The sequence below is a fragment of the Syzygium oleosum genome, unplaced genomic scaffold (assembly GCF_021117445.2).
Source record: "Syzygium oleosum isolate NSW1041296 unplaced genomic scaffold, Sole_v2.1 Sole_v2.03, whole genome shotgun sequence".
NCBI lineage: Eukaryota > Viridiplantae > Streptophyta > Magnoliopsida > Myrtales > Myrtaceae > Syzygium > Syzygium oleosum.
In genome coordinates this window covers 1,994,921-2,016,534 of record NW_026607487.1, presented here as the reverse complement: position 1 = coordinate 2,016,534, position 21,614 = coordinate 1,994,921, and the positions used below count along the sequence as shown (strand labels likewise).

General features: G+C 38.0%; 1 protein-coding gene and 1 pseudogene across 1 annotated transcript; one reads left to right on the top strand and one right to left on the bottom strand.

Annotated features, from left to right (window-relative positions):
* Nucleotides 1-893: 893 nt before the first annotated feature.
* LOC115668687 (ATP-dependent DNA helicase Q-like 1) lies at nucleotides 894-7,637 on the top strand (annotated as a pseudogene).
* A 7,061-nt stretch (nucleotides 7,638-14,698) lies between these two features.
* Nucleotides 14,699-21,286, bottom strand: LOC115669297 (disease resistance protein L6-like). The gene is made up of 4 exons (XM_056309258.1): nucleotides 20,526-21,286; nucleotides 18,709-19,828; nucleotides 16,007-16,222; nucleotides 14,699-15,874 (listed from the first exon to the last, which is right to left on the bottom strand). The coding sequence occupies exons 1-4, from the start codon at nucleotides 21,086-21,088 to the stop codon at nucleotides 14,699-14,701; spliced, it is 3,075 nt and encodes a 1,024-aa protein (XP_056165233.1). The 5' UTR covers nucleotides 21,089-21,286.
* Nucleotides 21,287-21,614: the final 328 nt, after the last annotated feature.

Sequence of the window (21,614 nt, the reverse complement as noted above, 5' to 3'; positions counted from 1 at the left end):
ATATTCCTATCTATTTCAACCCAAAAATCTTATTTTCCAAAAAAAAAAAAAACCAATAACCCTTTTTTAAGAATTTTTTTGCTAACAATGCGGTCTCCAGTTTTCTTAAATTACTCTATTGATCTCATTGGATATAGCAGTTCTCACTTCACGCACGCAGGATAATTATCGAACCATATCAATCTCAACAATATTATTTTTGCGAATTTTGCGATTCTCATCTGGCCTTCTCAATGCGAAAACATCGAAAATTTTTCAAGGGGATATGTGCACTAGAAGTCCTAAAACTTGTTACAAAAGTGTATTTGAGTCCTAAAACTTTCAAAAAGTGCAAACAAGTCCTAAAACTTGTCACGAAAGTGCACTTGAGTCCTAAAACTTTCAAAAGTGCAAATAAGTCCTAAAACTTGTCACGAAAGTGCAAATAAGTCATAAAACTTGTCACAAAAGTGCAAATAAGTCCTAAAACTTTCAAAAGTACAATTAATGGAAGGACTTGATTAAATCAATTTGACAAGTTTTAGGACTTGTTTGCACTTTCGTGACAAGTTTTAGGACTTGTTTGCACTTTTTTTTTAAAGTTTTTTTTCAAATTATGTAAATATCTACGTGTAGAATCATACGTAATATTTAATTATTATTTTTTAAACTTCAAATGACTATTTTCTTTTTGCAAATGTTGAATAGAGGCACAATTGATGGATAATTTTTTTTTTCATTATTTCTTCCCACCAAGCAAGCCCAAGGGTGCCAAACGAAACCAAGAAAACTTACTCGGGGGGCCAAAATAGAACTTCAAACAAACTTCAGGAGCGAAAACGGAATTGTCAAAGGAATCAAAAAAGGAAAATGGCTCCAATGTCTCTCCGTTCTCTCACTCCGGCATATAAAAAGGCAAAGGAAAAGCAATCAATCCCGCCATCGCTGGCAAAGTTTTTCGAAAGAGAGCACTTCGAGCGCGCCCGCTCTCGCGAGAGAGACTAGCAATCGATTCGATTCCATTCCGACGTGCGCATCATCGATCGATCGATCGAATCGCATCGAACAGAGGTTGAGAGATTCAATGGAGGATCGGGGGTTGGAAGAGGTAGAGAAAGCTCGGTTGCTCAGCTTGGCTCTCGAGTTCAGCTTCGACCAGCAGTCTGCCACCAAGTGCTTGGACCGTCTCGTTCCCCTCTACGGTACTCGGATCATTGTTCCTTGTCGCGCTTTCGTTTTTTTTTTTTTTGGGTGCTAGTCAGCATTGCAGGTATTACGCAGGTGTTTCTCGTCCACTACGATGATGGCTCTGGAATAGTCTGCTTTAGGTTTGAATAGCGAAATGTCTGGTGCTGTTCCAGCTTGATGTGTTTAGGTTGCTTCGGATGGTGGTCTTTCTTGGTTATTTAGCCGAATCGCGTGGTATCCGGTGATTAGGGAAACGACGTAATTGTTTGTGTTGCGTGGATAATTTGTGAATTGATTGATTGTGCATTCCTAAATAAGGAGATTTATTGCGGTTAGTCGCATCATTCTGACGATGTCTGTGGAATAGTCTACCTTTTGGATTTGAATGGACCGGAGGAGCTGGTTAAATCTGGTTCACTGAGCGTTAATCCCGTCCCTATTTCTATGTGGGTTTTGCGGAGTAGTCTTATTGACTAGCGAAATGTCTTGACTTATTTCTGAAAGCTTGGTTGCTGAGCTTGGCTCTCAAGTTCGGCTTCGACCAGCAGTCCGCCACCAAGTCCTTGGACCGTCTCGTTTCCCTCTACGCTACTCCAATCGTTACTTTGTCGCCCATTTTGTCATGCTTGAGATTAGCGTTTGCAGAGGTTGTGTAGGTATTTTTTGTCCACCACAATGATGATGACGGCTGTGGAATAGTCTACTTTAGGTTTGAATAGATCGGAGCTGGCTTAGCGAAGTAATCTTGCTGACAAGCGAAATGTCTGGCACGGTTCCAGTTTGATGTGTTGAGGCTACTTTGGATGGTGGTTTTTCTTGGTTATTGGCCAAATTGGGTGGTATCTGGTGATTAGGGAACAACATAATTGCTTGTGTTGCGTGGATAATTTTTGAATTGATTGATTGTGCATTCCTAAATAAGGAGATTTATTGCGGTTAGCCAGTGTTCTGATGATGGCTGCGAAATGTTCTACTTTGGATTTGAATGGACCGGAGCTAGTTAAATTTTGTTCATTGAGCGTAGTCTCATTGGCATTTCTTTGTGGTTTTGGCGGAGTAGTCTTATTGACTTGCAAAATAATCTCTTTCTTCATTTGGCTTTTTTTTTAAGGTGATGAAGGTCAAGAGTTTATCACTGTGGAGCACTGTGGCGATGACTTTCTAGCAGAACTTGCCGAAACTATGCAAGAAACTGAGGATTGGGATGATTTGCAACCTGCGGAATCAGAAGCTTGTGGAGTTTTGGCTGATATGTTTGGCCAAGATATCCTTAATGACGGCGAATGCAATGTTGTGCATGATGTTAATATTATAGAAGATTCTCCACAACCTGAGAAAAATCAAACTTTTCTTGAGGTGGATTCCTCTACTGACAGTGAAGACGAAGACAATATATTTGGCAGTAAAATGGGTAGGAAATCCACATGCTATATTCCTGACCAAAGCAGTACCGCGAACAATTCATCCACTCAACTTCTGGCCAGATGATCTTTGCAATCCATGGTATGCTTCTCCCATGGACATAGACAATACTGCCAAACCACTTAAATCAGCGTGTCACTGTTCTTTTCTATTATAATTTAGTCTCTCCTTGATTGATTCCAATTTGCTTGTGATTCTGCACACAGCAAAGGACCTACACAATGTACATGTACAAAAGCATTTAGTAAATTGCTTATGAGGCCTCATCCAATCAAATAACCAATAGACACTCCTAAATTTTGCCAATTACTTCCACGGTCTTCAAGATCCAAAATGACCTATTAGAACTCTTTGGCCAATAAAAAGGTTGATTTTAGTTTTGGACAATGTACAAATACCTATATTTCTCAAATACTTTGAGAGTATAGAAGATCATCAAAGTGTGGAACTTAGCAATCCAGTGTCTTTGATGGGAATGTTTTGCGTAAATGAAGGCTTGTGCTTTCTTTGTGCAAATTTTTCATTTTCCATAACAATTCATGTCAGAAACTATTACAGTGCTGAAGAGGTTTATTTCTGTTGAAGGACTGTAAGAGCACTGTCACTCAAGGTTCAATATCATCAGTTTCAAATAAAAGACATTGCTCTCGGATTTCTACATCCAAACAAGGGACTCTAAGTTATGAGGAATTGCAAGGCTTGGATGACATAGAATTGGCAAATGTTGTAATATTCAGAAACAAGGCATTTCGACCACTGCAGCATCAGGCTTGTAAAGCTTCTGTAGCCAAGCGAGATTGCTTCATTCTCATGCCCACTGGAGGTAATAAAAGTTTATGTTACCAGGTTAGTGAATGCTTACATTATTTCATTTGTGTAATGATCGTATGTAGAAGTATGTGTGGAGACAATGTTTAGAGCACAACCCCTGTGCACTTTGCTCAATGGTTCCACCAATTAAATACTAGACGGGTAGACCTGTATATCGATATTTAAGCTAAAAAAATGATCTTGTAATCTGCTTTGTTAGCACTGTTGAGAAGCTTGTGCTTAAACTTAAGGAAGAAAATGTTTTCCAAATGCAAATTAAGCGATAGGAAGTGATTCAGGTGCATAACCATGGGTTCCAATATATGGGATCAGACTAAGTTGGAAAAGAAAGGAATATAGGACATTCTCGTTCTGCCTTCGCACATCTCTATCTATTCTGTAATTTCTAGAATTTGACGTTTGCGCTATGCTTCTAGGACCTTCTACTTACTTACTGGAAAATTTATGTTGTTTTTGCACGTAAGAAGTGTTGTCGGTCACAGTTCAGGTCCAATTCAAAAGGGTTATTAAGACAAAGAGGAAAAAGTTTTCAAATTACTTGCACCAAATACAGATCATGGATGTCTATATTTCCTATGAAGGTATGTGCTATGTCATCTTCTCAACTAGGTGTGATCATTTCCCAATAATTGGTTTGAAATTGATGTCCTTTCATATAAATCTGAATTGATCTACCGAATCACAAGGAAGATATTAATCTGAATTAATTAATTTGAATTATCCTGAAGTGCTTTCTATTCAGTCTTGAAGTAGTTGATATATGTATCTGGCTGAAGTAATTATAAGACAAATAGTGACAACTGGTGTTTTCTGATCAGCTGAAGGTGAATAAAAGAATAATTCCCTCATCCCTTCCTTTCTTCATGTTCTCTTCTGATGTTTTTACCCTTCGTTTCAGCTGCCGGCGACTCTTAAACCAGGTGTCACATTTGTTATATCTCCCTTGCTATCTCTCATCCAGGATCAAATAATTACTCTAAACCTTAAGTACGGAATACCGTCTACTTTCTTGAACTCTCAGCAAACTGCTGCCCAAGCAGCGGCTGCCCTCCAAGAACTAAGGCAAGGTTTAGCTCTCTCTCTCTCTCTCTCTCTCTCTCTCTCTCTCTCTCTCTCTCTCTCTCTCTCTCTCTCTCTCTCTCTCTCTCTCTCTCCGTGTTCCTAGAGAAGTACATCATACCATATAATCTTTATCCCGCCATAAAATGGCTATGCTCAAAATGTTGCGATGGATGCACATTTTTTATGTAGTTAATGAAAAGATTCATGCCTAAGATGTTTGTCATAGAAATAAATTTTAGGATCTTAGTGTTCCTAGAGAAGTAAACATACCATACAATCTTTATCCTGCCATGAAATGTTGGGCTATGCTCCATATGTTGCAATGGGGTTTCTATTAAGCTTCTAAAACTTTTTTTTACTGAGTGTTGTGATTGTCAAGTCATTAATCTCCATTGCTTTGCCTATCTTTTCAGGAAAGATAAACCATCATGCAAGCTATTGTATTTAACTCCTGAAAGGAGTGTGGGAAACCCATCATTTCTCGAGATATTGAAATGCTTGCATAGAAAGGTACTATTTTTTATTCACAGTAACTTTTTCTGAAAGTTTCTTTTTAACTTTTTGATAGTCATCCATCACGCATTGCAGGCACAACTTGCTGGTTTTGTTGTTGACGAGGCACATTCTGTGAGGTATGCTCTTTGGCATCCTTGTATCTGAAGCAAAGGTCATGCTAGAGTTACTTCAAAAGGAATAAGTATTTATGATGTTGCCACTGCAAAATTACTGTCCTTGTTCCAGATAAAGAAAAGCAAGTTAACTTTTGTAAATGCTCTCTCTAACTCTTTTTTTTTTAACGTTTTCGCATTTTCTGTGTTTCTAGCCTTTCTGTGAAGTTCTAGTATAACAGAATGCAATGTTGAAATAACTAATTCTAGAAATGATCCAGTTCCTTCTTTTGAGAAAAGTCAGTGGCACATCGTTAATCATATTAAGCAAAAGGAAGACAACTAAAATAACCTCCAACGGAAATTAGTTTTGGAAGTAATTGGAAGTGTCCATGTTTGGCATGATAGTCAGATCTTTTAAGCTGGTTCTTGTGTTTGTATCTATTCTTTTAACCTTTATACTATATATTAACATCTTGAGATATAAGGCAAAAGTTCGCCCATGTGATCATTGATTGTGTTTCTTATGAGGTCTTTACTGGATTTGCACTGCCAGTGCCATCTCATGAAAGGAACGTACTGCTGGTTTGAGCATTTCTCATATATTTGAATGATTGTAAACTAGTAAAGCTTATTGACTGCTACTTTCTTGGTTGTCATTATTGTAGTCAATGGGGACATGATTTTCGTCCAGATTATAGGGGACCGGGATGTCTCAAGCAAAATTTTCCATACGTCCCAGTGATGGCCTTAACTGCAACTGCCACTCTGCCACTTCGTGAGGTACGGGGACTGATTGAAATGTGCATCCATTGCAGGATATCCTAAAAGCTCTTAGGATCCCCCATGCTCTCGTTCTTGAGACAAGCTTTGACAGACCAAACCTAAAGTATGAGGTCATAGCTTGAAGCAGCTTGGAGAGCTGCTAAAGAATCGTTTTGCTAATTTCTGTGGCATAGTATATTGCCTCTCAAAGAGTGAATGTGTTGAAGTTGCAAAATACTTGAACGATAAGTGCGGTATAAAGACGGTGTACTATCATGCCGGATTAGTAGCCTGTCAAAGAGTAGCTGTTCAAAAGAAATGGCATACTGGAGAGGTCCAGGTTGTATGTGCTACCATTGCTTTTGGGATGGGAATAGACAAACCAGATGTGGTAAGTTGATATGGACTCTTGGCCTTTGCCTATTTTTAGTTTTAGAATCAAGCTGACGTGTTGACAAATAATCAACTAATCCACTTTTCTTCTAATGTTTAAGTTTCACTAATTGGTTTCTTAGTGTGCTTGGAAGTAAACTTTGCTAGTTCCATGGTCCACTGGCCTGCTAAATTGTCAGTCTTGGCTATTGATTGCAGGAACTACCGAATTATGTATTTTTTCAAGTCAAATTCTTTCTTCCATGCATGGAACTTGGGTGTGCTGAAATTAAGTTAGACTAGGATAAAGGTCTTTTCTTTACTGTCAAAGTGGCAAATGACTTTGATCTAACTTGACCTTCAGTTATAATGTTTTTGTCACATTTCAACTTGTTTTTATTGGTTCAGTAATTATTTTTTTATGGCATGTGGTCAGCGTTTTGTCATCCACAACACAATGTCCAAGTCAATCGAAAGCTATTACCAAGAATCAGGGAGGGCAGGAAGAGATAATATACCGGCAGTGTGCATTGCTCTATATGCCAAAAAGGATTTCAGCTAGGTTGTGTGCATGTTAAGGAGTGGTCAAGGATGTAAAACTGCTATCTTTAATGGCTCAAGCTAGGAAAATGCGGTAATATTGTGAACTCAAGGTAATCCATTTTGTGTTCTCAACTTCTCTTTAATGATCTCAACTAAGTGATGCTTCTATTTTGTGTTTCCACTTCCCCCTTTGTTCTATTGACTGTTGTTAGTGTTAGTCTGGCATTAACCAGTCTGGGTGCTGGATCATTAGATGGGTCTATTGGCAACATATGTAAATCATGATGGAACCTTTGGGCGAAACTCGTCTTCCACGTACCTGAATGGAGCAAAGTCTATTGATAAACATGTGTTAACTCTCTAATTTGCAAAATTTTCAGGATGAGTGTCGGCGGCAAACCTTACTTGCACACTTCGGCGAGTCTTTGGATCGGAAAGACTGTAAATACGGTTCTAACCCTTGCAACAATTGTCTCAAAGCCTCTTCATAAAGGTAAAACTTTCGGGTGTCAACTCTCTTGATGGGCGACGGGTACCGACTTACGCATGTTCTTGAGCCACACAGTTCTTCTGGTTCCATCATCCGCAATTATTGGAAGACCACATGGTAATGGAGGGGCAAAGGTCCTTAACTAAGGATACAGAATTCTTCGGTTGTGCTGGTCTTGTCATCTCATGTTTATCTTTTCCTTTCATCTGTTGCCATGTTCTTTGTCTGGAACTAATTATTTTTGTGAGGGGAACGAAAATGTGGCTTGACATATAAGCCGGAGAGGCATATGGGAACACACCGTCCGGTCTTGACCGAGGAAGAAAAAGTTGTTTCAGTTCAGCGAAGATTAACAATGAAATCCAATTATACAAGCACACGTTGCCTTTCTTCTTCTTTCCCGTTTTGAATTAGTGATGAACGCATATCATGACTGCATCTGAAGTTACTTTACTTGCAGATTCAATTTGTCAAGTCATATATCTTAACATACAATCGACTGGTTGAGGACCTTTATAAGGGTGTAATCATCAGTTATCCAACTATTGAACACTACCGGCTTTCTGGTCTTCAAGCATTGCACTGGTGGACTGCATTATTCAAGTCATTAGTGGACTGGGGATCTTAGATCCACACTATGTAATAGTTTTTCACAGAGAGCACATGGCAATGCATCTATGATTTGATACTTAGGGATTTAACATGGTTTTATTATTCCTGGGTCAGGCACAACGTCAGATTCATGTTGACTAGGACGTGTCAATGTTCGATTCGAGAGAAAGAGAGAGACTACGGATCGATTCGATTTTGACTCGTGCATCATCGATTGATCAAATCGCTTGAACAGGTTGAAATTCCATGGAGGAGCAGGGCTTGGAGGTAGAGAAAATCGTCTGATCTGTTGATGATGATGGCTATGGAATAGTCAACTTTGGATTTGAATGGCAACGTAACTGATTAAATTTAGTTCATGGAGCTGATTAAAATTGTCTGATCTGTTCTTCTCTCCTTGTTTCTGGGGTTCTTTAACCACTCCTAATTTCCTCAATTCGTCTATTTCGATTCCTCTTCGTTGTTGTACGATTCAGCATATGGCAACATATGCTATCGCAGCTACATAATCTAAAAATGCCGTGCGTGGGTGTTAAACGAACCGAAAGGCTTTCCATAGTTCCATTTTGATTTGAGGACAGTTTTCATATTTCTAGTATCATCCCAGCAAGCTCGGAGTTACAAAAATGAGGAAAACCGAAAAGCCCCGGAAGCGAAATTTCTTCTGTCCTTTCAAAACTTTCACAGTTATTGTTGTTGTAATTTATAGGATCTTGATGTAAATTGTGAACAAACTTTCGAAACAAAGCTCCAAACAAATCGCTAGCATGAAATCAACTCAATCGATTTGACTTGTTCATGCAATTTTATTCGGTCAATTCACGATGGTCCAACTTCAACTCATTTTAGTCTATAAGGTCGTGACTAATGCTGTATATGGAGTCAAATACAAAGCTGTTGCCCTTTGGATTAAATACCCAGGGCACTGGTTAAGCAACTAAGGAATCAAATTGCACGGTCAAATACGTTGACTTGCCACTTTTTGTGTGTTAATCCTAATCAATATTCTGAAAAATTAAGTTATTTTATGCTAAGTATATTTAACAAGTGATTTGACTCGTTAACATGGCCAGCATTATATATGGCTTTAGTACTAAAAAGTAGACAACAAGCTTATCAGACTACGAGTATACCTTGCGAATAGCTTTTAACTACTAAAATTCCATTAATGTAGTCCAGTTCATGGTAGGGGAATATCTGAGAGTGACCCCAAAGAACTTGCTTCGATTGAAACTTGAATGCTTGTCCGATGACCACAATTTGGCGCAACAGAGTCAAAGAATTAACCAATTAGATGACCCTTCGAAATTTTTCATTCAAACCAAATGAGTACAAATTCTGAGAGGGGCTATTTTCACCCTTCCACTGTAGCCAAACGCCAAAGAAAATTCGGTTTCAAGTACCGAAAATGTATGGCTGTGCCTCTTCTGCTTTATAGATTCATGCGTAAATAAATCAAGTTTGAAAATTATACGACTTAAGTGATTGCAAAATGCCAATATATAAATTTTTCCAACATAATCAGATCAAAGAGACGATTGTATTCTAATGAACACTCCTACTTTGCGTTCAAAATTCTTCCAAATGAGAAACTTCCGTCATATTGGAAACCTTTTCGTTGAAACTCGTGGCTGCAATTGACATATTATTTGCTGATTCCATAACATTCACTTTTTCCATGAAAAAAGTCTCTTCCAGTCACAAGATTGTGGCTTGAAGTGGACATCTAAATGGTAATCTAGTTAAAAAAAAATGTGATTTTATGCTCAACTTCACATACAGAACCACCTGCACATGCGGCTTCTGCAAGCATTTTGAGATTCGGCCAAAGCCAAAGAATAGCACGATTCAAAGCTTGCAAACGACGACTACAGACCATGAGAAGAGGTCGTTTTATGTCAAGAATTCTATGAAGAATGTTAACAATACACAGCACATGATAAAAGACAATATTGAAGTAACTTTGGAACACCATAACATGGCTCATGCCAGCCCGCATCTCCATCCTGTGTTGTTTTGAGACTCTAAATTTCATGAAATGCAGCTTGAATCTACCCCAGAAGGATGGGATTAACTAATTGTCAATAAATGGAGATATTTGAGATTGTAGCATGACAATTTACCCCATGAAGGATAAGGTACAAATGCATAAACATCATTTCACCAATCGCAGGTGGACAGCAATGAACAAAGACTTTGTTAGCTGGCCAATGAAAAAGAAAACAACAAGCTTCGGAGAAGTAAGCAATTAGCAACAATTTCCTTGTTTGTGTATAAAAACAAAATTTTTGTTAATAAGATTATGCTGAAAAGGTAAAGTGCAACAAAAGATGTAATTGTTACTTGGTTATTTTGCAGTACCCAATTAGCAAGATCAGCAATATGCAATAGTTTCCTAGGAGGTGAATTTTAACTTTACAAATTCAACGTCGCAAATGTGAAAACCGAGCTTATCAAATCAGAAACCTATATGACAACATTCAAAGGATATTATCACACTAATAAACTGATAGAAAATCGAAGAGATTGTCATCATGCATCCTTGTATACTAATTTTCAGGTGAAATCTACAGCTCAGATAGGATAAGCACAGGAGTTAGTCTTTCATAGTTATGGTATGACTAGCAGTGCATACCCCCCTCTGCAGAGCCTCATCAAGATCAGAAGTGATATCATTACAACGCAAGTGCATCAAACAACTCTGCATCAAGGTAACATACAGACAAATCAGCTGGTACGTATTTGATTAATAGAGGAAGAACCTAACAAGCATACAGAAAGTAGATTCAATTGAGAAAACTACACTCACAAGCATTCGGGAATGTGCTGTTGAGACCAGTTCAGGTGTTGGATCTTCCCAAGCATCAAAACTTCCTCAGTACAATCCAATTGGTCCACGAGCCTCTTCAAGGTTGGCACACAAGATGGCCCTCGGCTGTTGCAGATTCTTCCTCTGCAAAATTCCCCTTCATTTTGATTGGGCTCTGGTATGAAGTTCCTTTGCCAAGTTAGCCAGACCCAGATCAATCATGCAATAAAACGATTCCATGACAACAATAGTATCAAAGGGTATGAAAACTAATTAGCAAATTATTGAGCTCCTCGCCCCAGCTTGTTTCACAGAACGGGCAAAATGTTGTCCCAATTATGCACAAGATTATCGATACAACTCATTGAATTGAAGTCTCAAAGTAAACCCCAGTCATTACATTTTGATCTTGGCTGAAGCATCATGTCAGCTTCTATGATCAACTCCCCCACTCCTTCAACTATGTAAGACTAGCAATTTAGGAAAGTACAGAACCTGTCATGGAAAACCTTCTCGTCAAAAGAAGATAGTGATGAAAAGTAGGTCATGAATTTCGGAAGAAAAATTATTTTTCACTGCTTATTTACCTCTGTTGAGGAAACATGACTTATGCTGAACTTACACATAAAGAACCACCTGCACATGCTGTCTTCCTGCAAGCGAGTTGTGATTTGGCCATTGCTGAAGAATGGCACGATGCCAAAGCTTGCAAAGGACTAAAACACCACATGAGTAGAGGTCGCTTTATATCAAGAATCCTTTGAAGAGTATTAACAACACGGAGCACATGATAAAAGCCAATAGCAAGGAACTTTGGAATGCCTTTCCACAATGACATGGCTCATTCTTGCCCGTATCTCCATCCTGTGGTGTTTGGGGACTATCTCTGAGTGACAAAAATACAGCTTGAATCTACACAAGAAGAATAGCACTGACTAATTATCAGTAAATGAAAAAAACTGACATCATAGCATCAAAATTTACCCCATGAAAGATAAGATACAATTGCCTAAACATCATTTACGCCAATCGTAGTTGGACCAAAATGAACAAAGACTTCATTAGCTGGCCGATGAAAAAGAAAACAACTGACTTGGGAGAAGTAAGCAATTAGCAACACTTTCCTTGTTTGTGTTTAGGAACAGAATTGATGTTAATAAAATTATGTTGAAAAGGTGAAGTGCCTAAACTACGGAATAGAAAGACGTATTTGTTACTTGGTTATTGGCAATATCCAATCAGCAAAATCACCAATACGGGATAATTTGCGAGGAGGTCAATTTTAACTTTACGAATTCAATGCCGCATACATGAGAATTGAGCTTATCAAATCAGAAACCTATATGACAACATTCAAAGGAAATTATCACACAAATAAACTGATAGAAATGGAGGAGCCTATTAGTGCATACCTCCCTCTGTAGAGCCTCATTGAGTTGAGGAGTGATATCAGTAGAATGCAACTGCATCAAACAACGCTGCATCAGGGTAACAAACAAAAATATCAGTGGCTACATATTTCATAGACAGAGAGGTAGAACGTAATGAGCATACAGAAAGCATATTAAATTTGAAAAACTACATTTACTATCATTCAGGTATGTGATGTTGAGACCAGATCAAGTGGTTTGGATCTTCACAAGCATCAAAACTTCCTCAGGACACTCCAGTTAGCCCACGAGCCTCTTCAAGGTTAGAACACAAGATGGTGCTCAGCTGTTGCTGATGCTTCCTCTGCAAAATCCCATTTCTTCATTTTGATCGGTCTCAGGTATGGAAGTTGAAGGTCCCCAGCCAAGTTAGCCACACCCAAATCAATCATGTGACAAAACAATTCCATGACAACAATAGGATCATATGGGATGTAAACTGATTAGCAAATTCTTGAGCTCCTCGCCCCAGCCTGTTTCACAGACGGGCAAAAAATTGTCCAATTAGGCAAAAGGTCATCAACACAGCTTATTGAATTGAAGTCCCAAAATAAGCCTTGATCATCACATAAGACGAACCAAACCTGTCATAAAAGTAGCACTGGTTTACCTTGCTTGATAATCTTTCAAAACAACAGTGTGACTACTGACAATGTTAAGGTGGTCTATAATCATATATGATAGAGTTGCAAAAACTAATTTTACATTTTTTTTTATCACCAACCTGAAACACTTGAACCTCGAATTTTATTTTACCTTGGCTCCTCATAGTTACTGGGAATTGATGCCCTTCTTAGAAGGTTTAAGGGTAACATCAAGGGAACAATAAGAAACTTGACAGGGTTTTTGTTCATCACAGAAAATTTAAAGGTGTTTGTCCCCAAAATCAATCAAATAGATACCCAGTGTGGAGCAAACCATTCTTAAAAAATAGAGCTTCGAGAAAGGTATTTACTCTATTCCCTCACGCTGGCCGTTCAAGGATGAAGAATCTTACTAGATGACCAATGCCTTCTATTGACATTTGGGTCTACATTTTGATCTTGGTTGAAGCATCATGTCAGCTTCCACGACCAACTACCCTGCTCCTTCAATTATGTAAGACTAGCAATTCAGGAAAGTGCAGAACCCTGTCATGGAAAACCATCTTGTCAAAAGAAGATAGCAATGAAAAGTAGGACATGAATATTAGAAGAAAAATGATAGTTTACTGATTATTTACCTCTGTCAAAAAAACATGACTTGTCTCACTGTTGGCATGCAAGATGGTCCTCAGCTGTTGCTGATGCTTCCTCTGCAAAATCCCTTCTTTTCATTTTGATCGGTCTCAAATCTGGAATTTGAAGTTTCTCAGCCAAGTGAGCCACACCCAAATCAGTCATGTGATAAAACAATTCCATGACAATAATAGGATCAAATGGGATGTAAACTAATTAGCAAATTCTTGAGCTCCTCGCACTAGCTTGTTTCACAGATGGGCAAAAAATTGTCCAATTATGCAAAAGATAATCAATACAGCTGATTGAATTGAAGTCCCAAAGTAAGCCTTGATCGTTACATAGACCAACCAAAACTGTCACAGAAGCAAGCACCAGTTTACCTCGCTTGATAATATTTCAAAACAACAGTTTGATTACTGGTAATGTTAAGGGGGTGTACATTCATATATGACAGACTAGCTAAAACTGCTTTAACATTTTTTTTTTATCACCAACCAGAAACATTTGAACCTTATATTTTATTTTAGCTCAGTTCATCATACTTACTGGGAATTGATGCCCTTCTTAGAAGGTTCAAGAGCAACATAAAGGGAACATTAAGAAACTTGACGGGGTTTTCGTTCATCACAAAAAACCGAAAGGCGTTTGTCCCAAACAGGACATATGCCATTAGTCAAATTTGACACAAGACAACTCACAAAGGAACTCAAGATGGCCAAGGATTTTTTCAAAGAAAATATGAATTTTGGACAGGGAAAATCTGGGCGTAATTTACAATATTGAGTAGCAGAAGATCATTAGCCTCTAGGTGAAAATTTCAAATCCCAAGTTTACAGAGAGGGAAACTGTAAATCACTAGGGAATTCTTGATTACCTGCGTTTGATATTTTCACCCTTGCCTCACAAGCAGCTAATCTGTTTGTAGTCTACAAAAGCTGCCAATGGAAGGATAAATGAAATACATTGCCACAATGTATCGAACAGCAATATATGTAGGCAAATCCAGAGTTTCCAAAATCAATCAAATAGATACCCGGTGTGGAGCAAATCATTCTTAAAAAATAGAGCTTCGAGTAAAGTATTACTCTATTCGCTCATGCTGGCCGTTCAAGGATGAAGAATCTTACTAGATGACCAATGCCTTCTATTGACATTTGGGTCTACATTTTGATCTTGGCTGAAGCATCATGTCAGCTTCTATGACCAACTCCCCCACTCCTTCAATTATGTAAGACTAGCAATTTAGGAAAGTACAGAACCTGTCATGGAAAACATTCTTGTCAAAAGAAGATAGTGATGAAAAGTAGGTCATGAATCTCAGAAGAAAAATGATTGTTCACTGCTTATTTACCTCTGTCAAGAAAACATCAATCACTCTCTGTTGAGGAATCATCACAGCGTGAGTCGTAAGACAGCTCTTCTTCATAATTTCTAAAGATGCGTGTTCTGGATAATTTCGGTATTGCTTCCAATGAGTAACAACCAGAGATATTCAAATCAATTAAATCCAACTTTTCAAATCCCCCAAGCTGAGTAAGTTTCTTGCAGTTTCGAACATTTAGAGATCGCAATTTCTCACATCCCGTCAAATTTGGCAACATCTCCATTGATTCGCATCCCGTAAAATCCAACTCTTCTAAGAATTTGGCACCATCAAGACCTCGAATTTCAACTAGATTGTTGCACTTGACAGCCACTAATTTCTTCAAACACCATGATTTTGGACAGAGAAGCCTTTTAATGGAATTGCAGTCATATATAAATATGCCCTCCAAGAACTCCAAATTATCACTGCCCTGAATTTCGACTAGGCTATCGCAGCGCATAGCACGTAATCGTTTCAAACAAATTAATTGTGAAAGGTCCAATCTTTCAATTGAATTGCACTTTTTTATTGAAAACATTTCCAAGTTCTTCAATCCGTCGAGCTTAAGCAATATCAGCTTACCACATTCCTCAATACAGAGTTTCAAGAGTCTTGAGGGAAGCTCGGGGATGTCTTCAAGTAGATGGCATGCCCAAAGATGGAGTTTTTCTAGGTGGATTAGGCTAGAAAGCTGTGGCAGCGACCGGTGCTTGCGACAGCCCCATAGGTAAAGGCGCTGGAGAGAAGAAAGATCCCCAATAGCACTAGGAAGCTTTTCAAGCCCAGAACGACTCAAGCTCAGGTGTTGCAAATTCTGTAAATCCCCAATTGAGCTAGGGATTTCTCTCAGTGACTTACAACGGTAGGCACTCAGTGTCTTCAGCTTCCTTAGATAACCAATAGACGTAGGGATATTTGTAATACCAGAATCATCTAATACAAGTTCTTCTAAATCTTTTAATTCGCCCACTTCCTCTGGTAGCTCCTTGAGACTTTCACATTCATGCAAGTCCAAGGAAACGAGGCTCTTGAGTTTGCCAACAGAAGGGTGGAGATGCTCCAGTTTGCGACAACCTCTCAAGGTGAGGATCTTCAACTGCGTGAAAGCTGAGAGATCAGGAGTACATCTGAAACCATTACACCATCTAAGGTCGAGAACTAGTAGCCGCTTTGCCGTCTACACAAAAAGAGGAGAATAAAGCTGTCAAAAGAATGAGAGTGGGGGATCGGCTAAACAAAAACAAAACACCATCTTAAATCACGGAGAGAGGGAGGATGTCTCTTTCCCCCCCCCCCCCCCCAATCTTACCATGAATGTACTCCATCCTTCCCAATCCTCTGTGATCGAGTTCTCTGATAAATCCAGCACCGATAATTTCGGTAGATTGGTTGTTAGAAGAGACAGATCGACTCCCGCGACCCACAATTGAAGCCATCTTATTTCAGAAAGGAGTTCGTTGGAGTCTCCCCTTAAAGCTGCCCTCGTCCAGTCATCGAACCAGGGTCCAGGACCAAAACTCCCCAACTGTATCAAATCAATCCGTAGAAAGTGTAAATTGACTTTTTAACTTTTCAATTTTTGCTTCTTTTTTTAAATCTTGGATTTGCACGATTTGTTGTCATTCTATACTTCCCTTGTATATAAATATGGACACGTGAACTCACCTTTAAATTTTTTTTTCGACGACCTTTTGAAATTTTTGAAAATAAAGACAAAATATTTATTTCTTTAAAACAATTAAGGCAAATGTACCTCAATGCTTTATCTTTTGCTTTTTTTCAAATTTTGTAGCTCGTGCACTGACTTTTATCTAAGACGAAATACATGAAACCATTTTACAACATACAAATGTTTGCTTGTAAATTTTCATATGACTTGTGTGTAATTTTTCAAAAGAATTTGTTAAAAAATGTTAGTGGGCCACCTGTAAGTAGCTAAGGAACCACCCGATTTTCATTTCATTAACTATTTTTGTAAAGTGTTTAACCATTTCTTTGGAATCTGAAACGTTTTTTTTTCTTTATAGTATGTTTAAAAAGTGATGTGGTGACATTGGTTAGCAATACACGTTTTAGATTTTGCATGAGAATGATGCCGTTTCTTTTTGCATCTTATAAGTCAAAACATGCTGTTTAACTTTCATGCTAAAACAGATCGTTTAATTAGTTGAAGACGGTGAAAAAAAATCCCATGTGGCTCTGATTGACTTTAAAAATAATACCTATATTTTCCCCCAAAAGTTCAATTGATTGGAATTGTTTTTTTGGTTGGTTTGATTCACTTTTACGATTTGACTCGTTTGTCGTTATCTCTACTTTATATATTAAATAATGAAAAATCAACAATGGGTATAATTTCTCTTAAGTTTGTTCGTAGGAAAAGTCACCAAATTGTTGTAATCAGCATTCCACGCTATATTTCATTATTTTCGCTTGTTCATCAATCTATACAATATATTACATTAATAAATCTCTTATATGGAAAGGGGATATGAAACCTCAAACTTTCGTCAAAAGTTTCCACACAATTCGCATATTTTTCACCAATATGAACCAAAGTAATAGGATATAACAAGATAAACAGAATCATATTTTAAATAGTCGAGACAATTGGAAATTAGTCCCATAAGTAATCCATCTCCAAAGTTAAATAAAAATTTCTTGCATCGCACAGCCATTTAATTTTTTTTCCAACAACAATTATCATCGTTCAACATTTCTGTCTTTTCAAAACAAATTTCACTTTTATTTTTTATTTTTCAAACACCCATATGGTGTGCTCTTTTTGCTAATGTTAAAAAATTATTGGATCGACAAAAGAGTGTGATATTGAATCATGGGAACGAACTATTTCAAATTATATCAAGAATATAAAGCTGTTTCCATTGCCCAACATCTCTTGGTTCATTGCTAGGGTAATTCCTTGCTATTGATCAGTCATGAGCCTATGAGGCATCCCAAATGGATAATATATAATAATAAAATGACACGAATATTGATAATTTAAGGAAAAGAGAAACATAGTTGAAAAAATTGGCTTATGCTGAAAATCATATATAATGAATACAAAGGTACGGATATAATAATATGCACGACATTTCCTCTAATTAGTCGAGTTTTCTTTTTCTTAATAGTCAAGTTAGTATAGATGTTTCTGGCACGAAAGAGACATTGTCCCAAAAAATATAAATAATACAAAACAACTTATAGCAGATAGAAATGTTTGTTATTAGAAAATCCACTCTTTATCACACACCTTACCTAATCCATGAATTGAGCAAGGCCTACGGGATAAAACCTTAAAAAATAGCAAGATTTTCCTAAAAATATTTTTAAGGGGATTTTTGCTATCTTATCTATTAAGAGGAAAGAAGGATGAAAAGAGATAGAAACAACTAGTAGAGGGACGGGTATCTTCAATATCAAAATGGAGAAAAAAATGTCAAACATTGGATTCCTAGATCACACGACCACCACAATACAATACATTCGGCTGTACTAGATAGCAAGTGCATGTGAGAAGTGTGAAAATTTTCCAATCTTATTGTTTTGAATTAATTACCAGTTATTACAATAGGCACATACTATCTTTTTTTTTACCAAGAAATGTTCATTTATTTGATCTATATGTTTATACTTCATCTCCATTCATTATTGTAGTCCTTCGGATTATCAATATTTTCAACTAGATATGACAATTACATGCTTTTGGTAAACGAGATTTATAGTGTTAAATTATAGTTACAGGATCTTGAATTGAATGTCAATCAAATTTTTACAGATGTCATTTATATCAATGAAATCAAATCAAATGATATAACTTTTTCATCCTTGAGATACTTATAATTTATTTTGCTATCACAATTAATCTACGATGGACAAAAATGGATGTTTAAATATAATTTTTTTCCTAGAAAGAGCATCTTTTCATGCTCGATGAAATATTAGGATACATCATATTAAATATATTAAAATAAGAGGGAGAGAAAAAGAAAGGAGTGCATGTTTTACCCATTGATGTCCTAGTGCTCTTGTGATTCCATTGTAGTCGCGGTCCCATGGCCCACTACGTTTCTCAAGCAGTTGTTCTTGGCAAAAAATACTCCTTCCAAGATCTATCAGTTGATCATGTATCATAAACTTACCATTATCTCCAATTTTAATTAAGCACCTCAACTTCAACTCTTCAATTCCTTGACTTGGATAAAACCCACAGTCCTCCCACATGTACATGGCGTACTTGCGCCTTTCCTTGCTACTCTCTTCTCCAATAAAGAAACAAACAATATCAAGAAAAATATGCTTATGTCCATCTTCTAATGCATCGTAACTTATTCGCAATATCTTTTGGACATCTCTATGCGGTTGGCTTTTTAATTGCTTTTGCACATCTTCCCATACTTTTCGATTCGTTTTTTTATACAAATATGAACCAACAACTTCAAGTGCCAAGGGAAGCCCACCCATGGTGGATATGATATCACGAGATACACCCTCAAAATCCCTCAAAGAATGGTCCGTACGAAATGCGTGTCTGTTAAACAGAAGCAAAGCATGCTCCTCATCCAATTCATTCAATTCGTACTTGTAGACTACCTCGAATTCAGATTGATCAAGAACGGCTTCATTTCTAGTTGTAACAATGATGATACTTCCTGCCATAAACCAATTACACTCCCTAGCCAGTGCATCTAGTTGATCGTTGGCATCTATATCATCCAGAAGAATGAGGACCTTTTTTCCTCTGAATCTTGATTTGATTATATTAATTCCAACGTCAACATTCCAAACTTCAAGTTCGATTTGCAGAATTTCCTTAATTAGTTGCTTTTGTAAATACGGAATACTGTTGCGGCAAGCTGTTTCTCGAATATCTGCAAGGAAGCTGCGATGCACAAAGTCATTCGACAGCCGGTTATAGATTACCTTGGCAAGTGTCGTTTTTCCGATCCCGCCCATGCCATAGATTCCAATCATTCGAGCATTAGTGGTAGGAGTGTCTACCCAATTCCTGATTTTGTTCACATGATCACCAATTCCAACCAAGCGCTTACTAACATCAAGATGAAAATCTTGTTGCAACTCGCTCAGTACCTTTTTCTTAACTTTTTCCACTAATTCTCCTTCATGCCTGTCCAACAACAAAACTCAATTGATAATTTCATAATTATACTTAATCTCATCAAAAGACACCGACATACATGTGAAGGATGGATGGGGCCAATTAACATGCAAGATGTTTTGGTTTCACAAATAACAATGGGGGATGACAGCTAGTGGCCGTTTCATTTTTTTCTCTGTCGTTAGATGAATCTTGTTGGAATAGAATAAGACGGTGAACCTGGCTCGTTAAGAGTCTTTAGAAGTATACTACATGTTATAAGGCTTAAGATTGCTGCTAGTTGAATGATAGGAGATCGATTTTTTTTATTAAAAAAAGTTAGGAGAAAAGGAGGTTACTCCACTCTAAGGCTAGGGCAGCACACATGTCTAAATTGAGGAGATTTACAGATCGCTACCAATGGGGTTTAGTGATAGTGGAAATCAAACATAGACATGGTAAATGAGAAGTAAGTGTCTTGTCCTTTTCAACTGAGCCGACTTTCGTTGGCATGAGGAGGTCTATTGTATCTGGGGGTGATAAAGCTTTGGAAGATTGAGCAGTCGAGTCCTTTCTAAGCGTATTGTTTGGTGAATGATACTATTGACTGGAGGGGTTGTCATTCCTTTGATTTTCGCTCCGTTGGAAACCATTGTGATTCATCTGTTTCGCGTGAACACGAAAACTCACTTATCAAAAAAGAAAAGTTCAGGCGGAAGCAAAGTACCCGTTAGCAACTTTCTCGGATTCCCATCCATGTAAGTCACTCACTTCTCTAAGTGCTCGCTGCCCTTCCTGGATATCCTTCTCATCAAAATGCTTTTTACGCGAATGGAATGCCTCCCCAAAACTTCCTTTTAGATACCGCACATCCGATGGGTCCACTTTGTAAAAGATAGGCAACACTGTGTGTGATGTGCTCTTCTTGCGGTCCATGATATGAATGAGCTCGCGGAGGCACCATTTGCTCGAAGCATAATTTTCAGAGATGATGGGGATCGAAATCTTAGACCGTGTGATGGCATCAAGAATCTCTGATCCAAAATCCTCACCAATTGGTATGCTGTTATCGTCCCTGAACACGCAAATCGGGACAGTCCCTGCCTTGATCAAACTATGGTAGAGGTGATCGGTGAATGCCTTGCGGGTATCCGAGCCTCTAAAGCTCAAGAACACGTCGTATTGACCCCTGCCTACATCTGTGGGTACCGAAGAGATGAACGAAGAAGTGGATGCTCCCTCAATGCTCTCTTCCTCCGCTCTCTTTCTCTGACTCTGCCCTTTGTCCATGGTGATCTCAGGGGGAAAGTTGAAACGAAGAGATGCTTTTCTGCTGCTTAAAAGGATTGACGAACAATGAAATATGCTTTTAGGATGCTTTTCTGCAAATGCTTGTTGGCTTGGTCCACTCTAGATAACGTGGACCTCAATTTCCCCCCTAGGCAATGCTGAAGAAGGTTCGTGTTCCCGAGAAAGGCCTTCGGTTGAGTTAGCGACGTTGTTTCATCAGCGAATATTAGGTGGCCGTGAAGAGGCCCCCAAAAAGCCCCCATCATTTACTTCTTCAGAAACACATTTGAAATTAAACATATTGAAGTGTAATTAGTCGACTTCCTTAAAACACATTTGAACGACTACATAACTTTACGCACGCCTATGATATTTAAAGACAGATTCTTTCAGTTCACACCTAAGATATTCAAATTATGTACAAAATCCATGGAAGCATCTTCTTATGAATATAAGCTCACACAATGCCTAATCCTTATCATAATCCGAGACCTTACTCTTATTATTTTTAGCCTAATATGTAAAC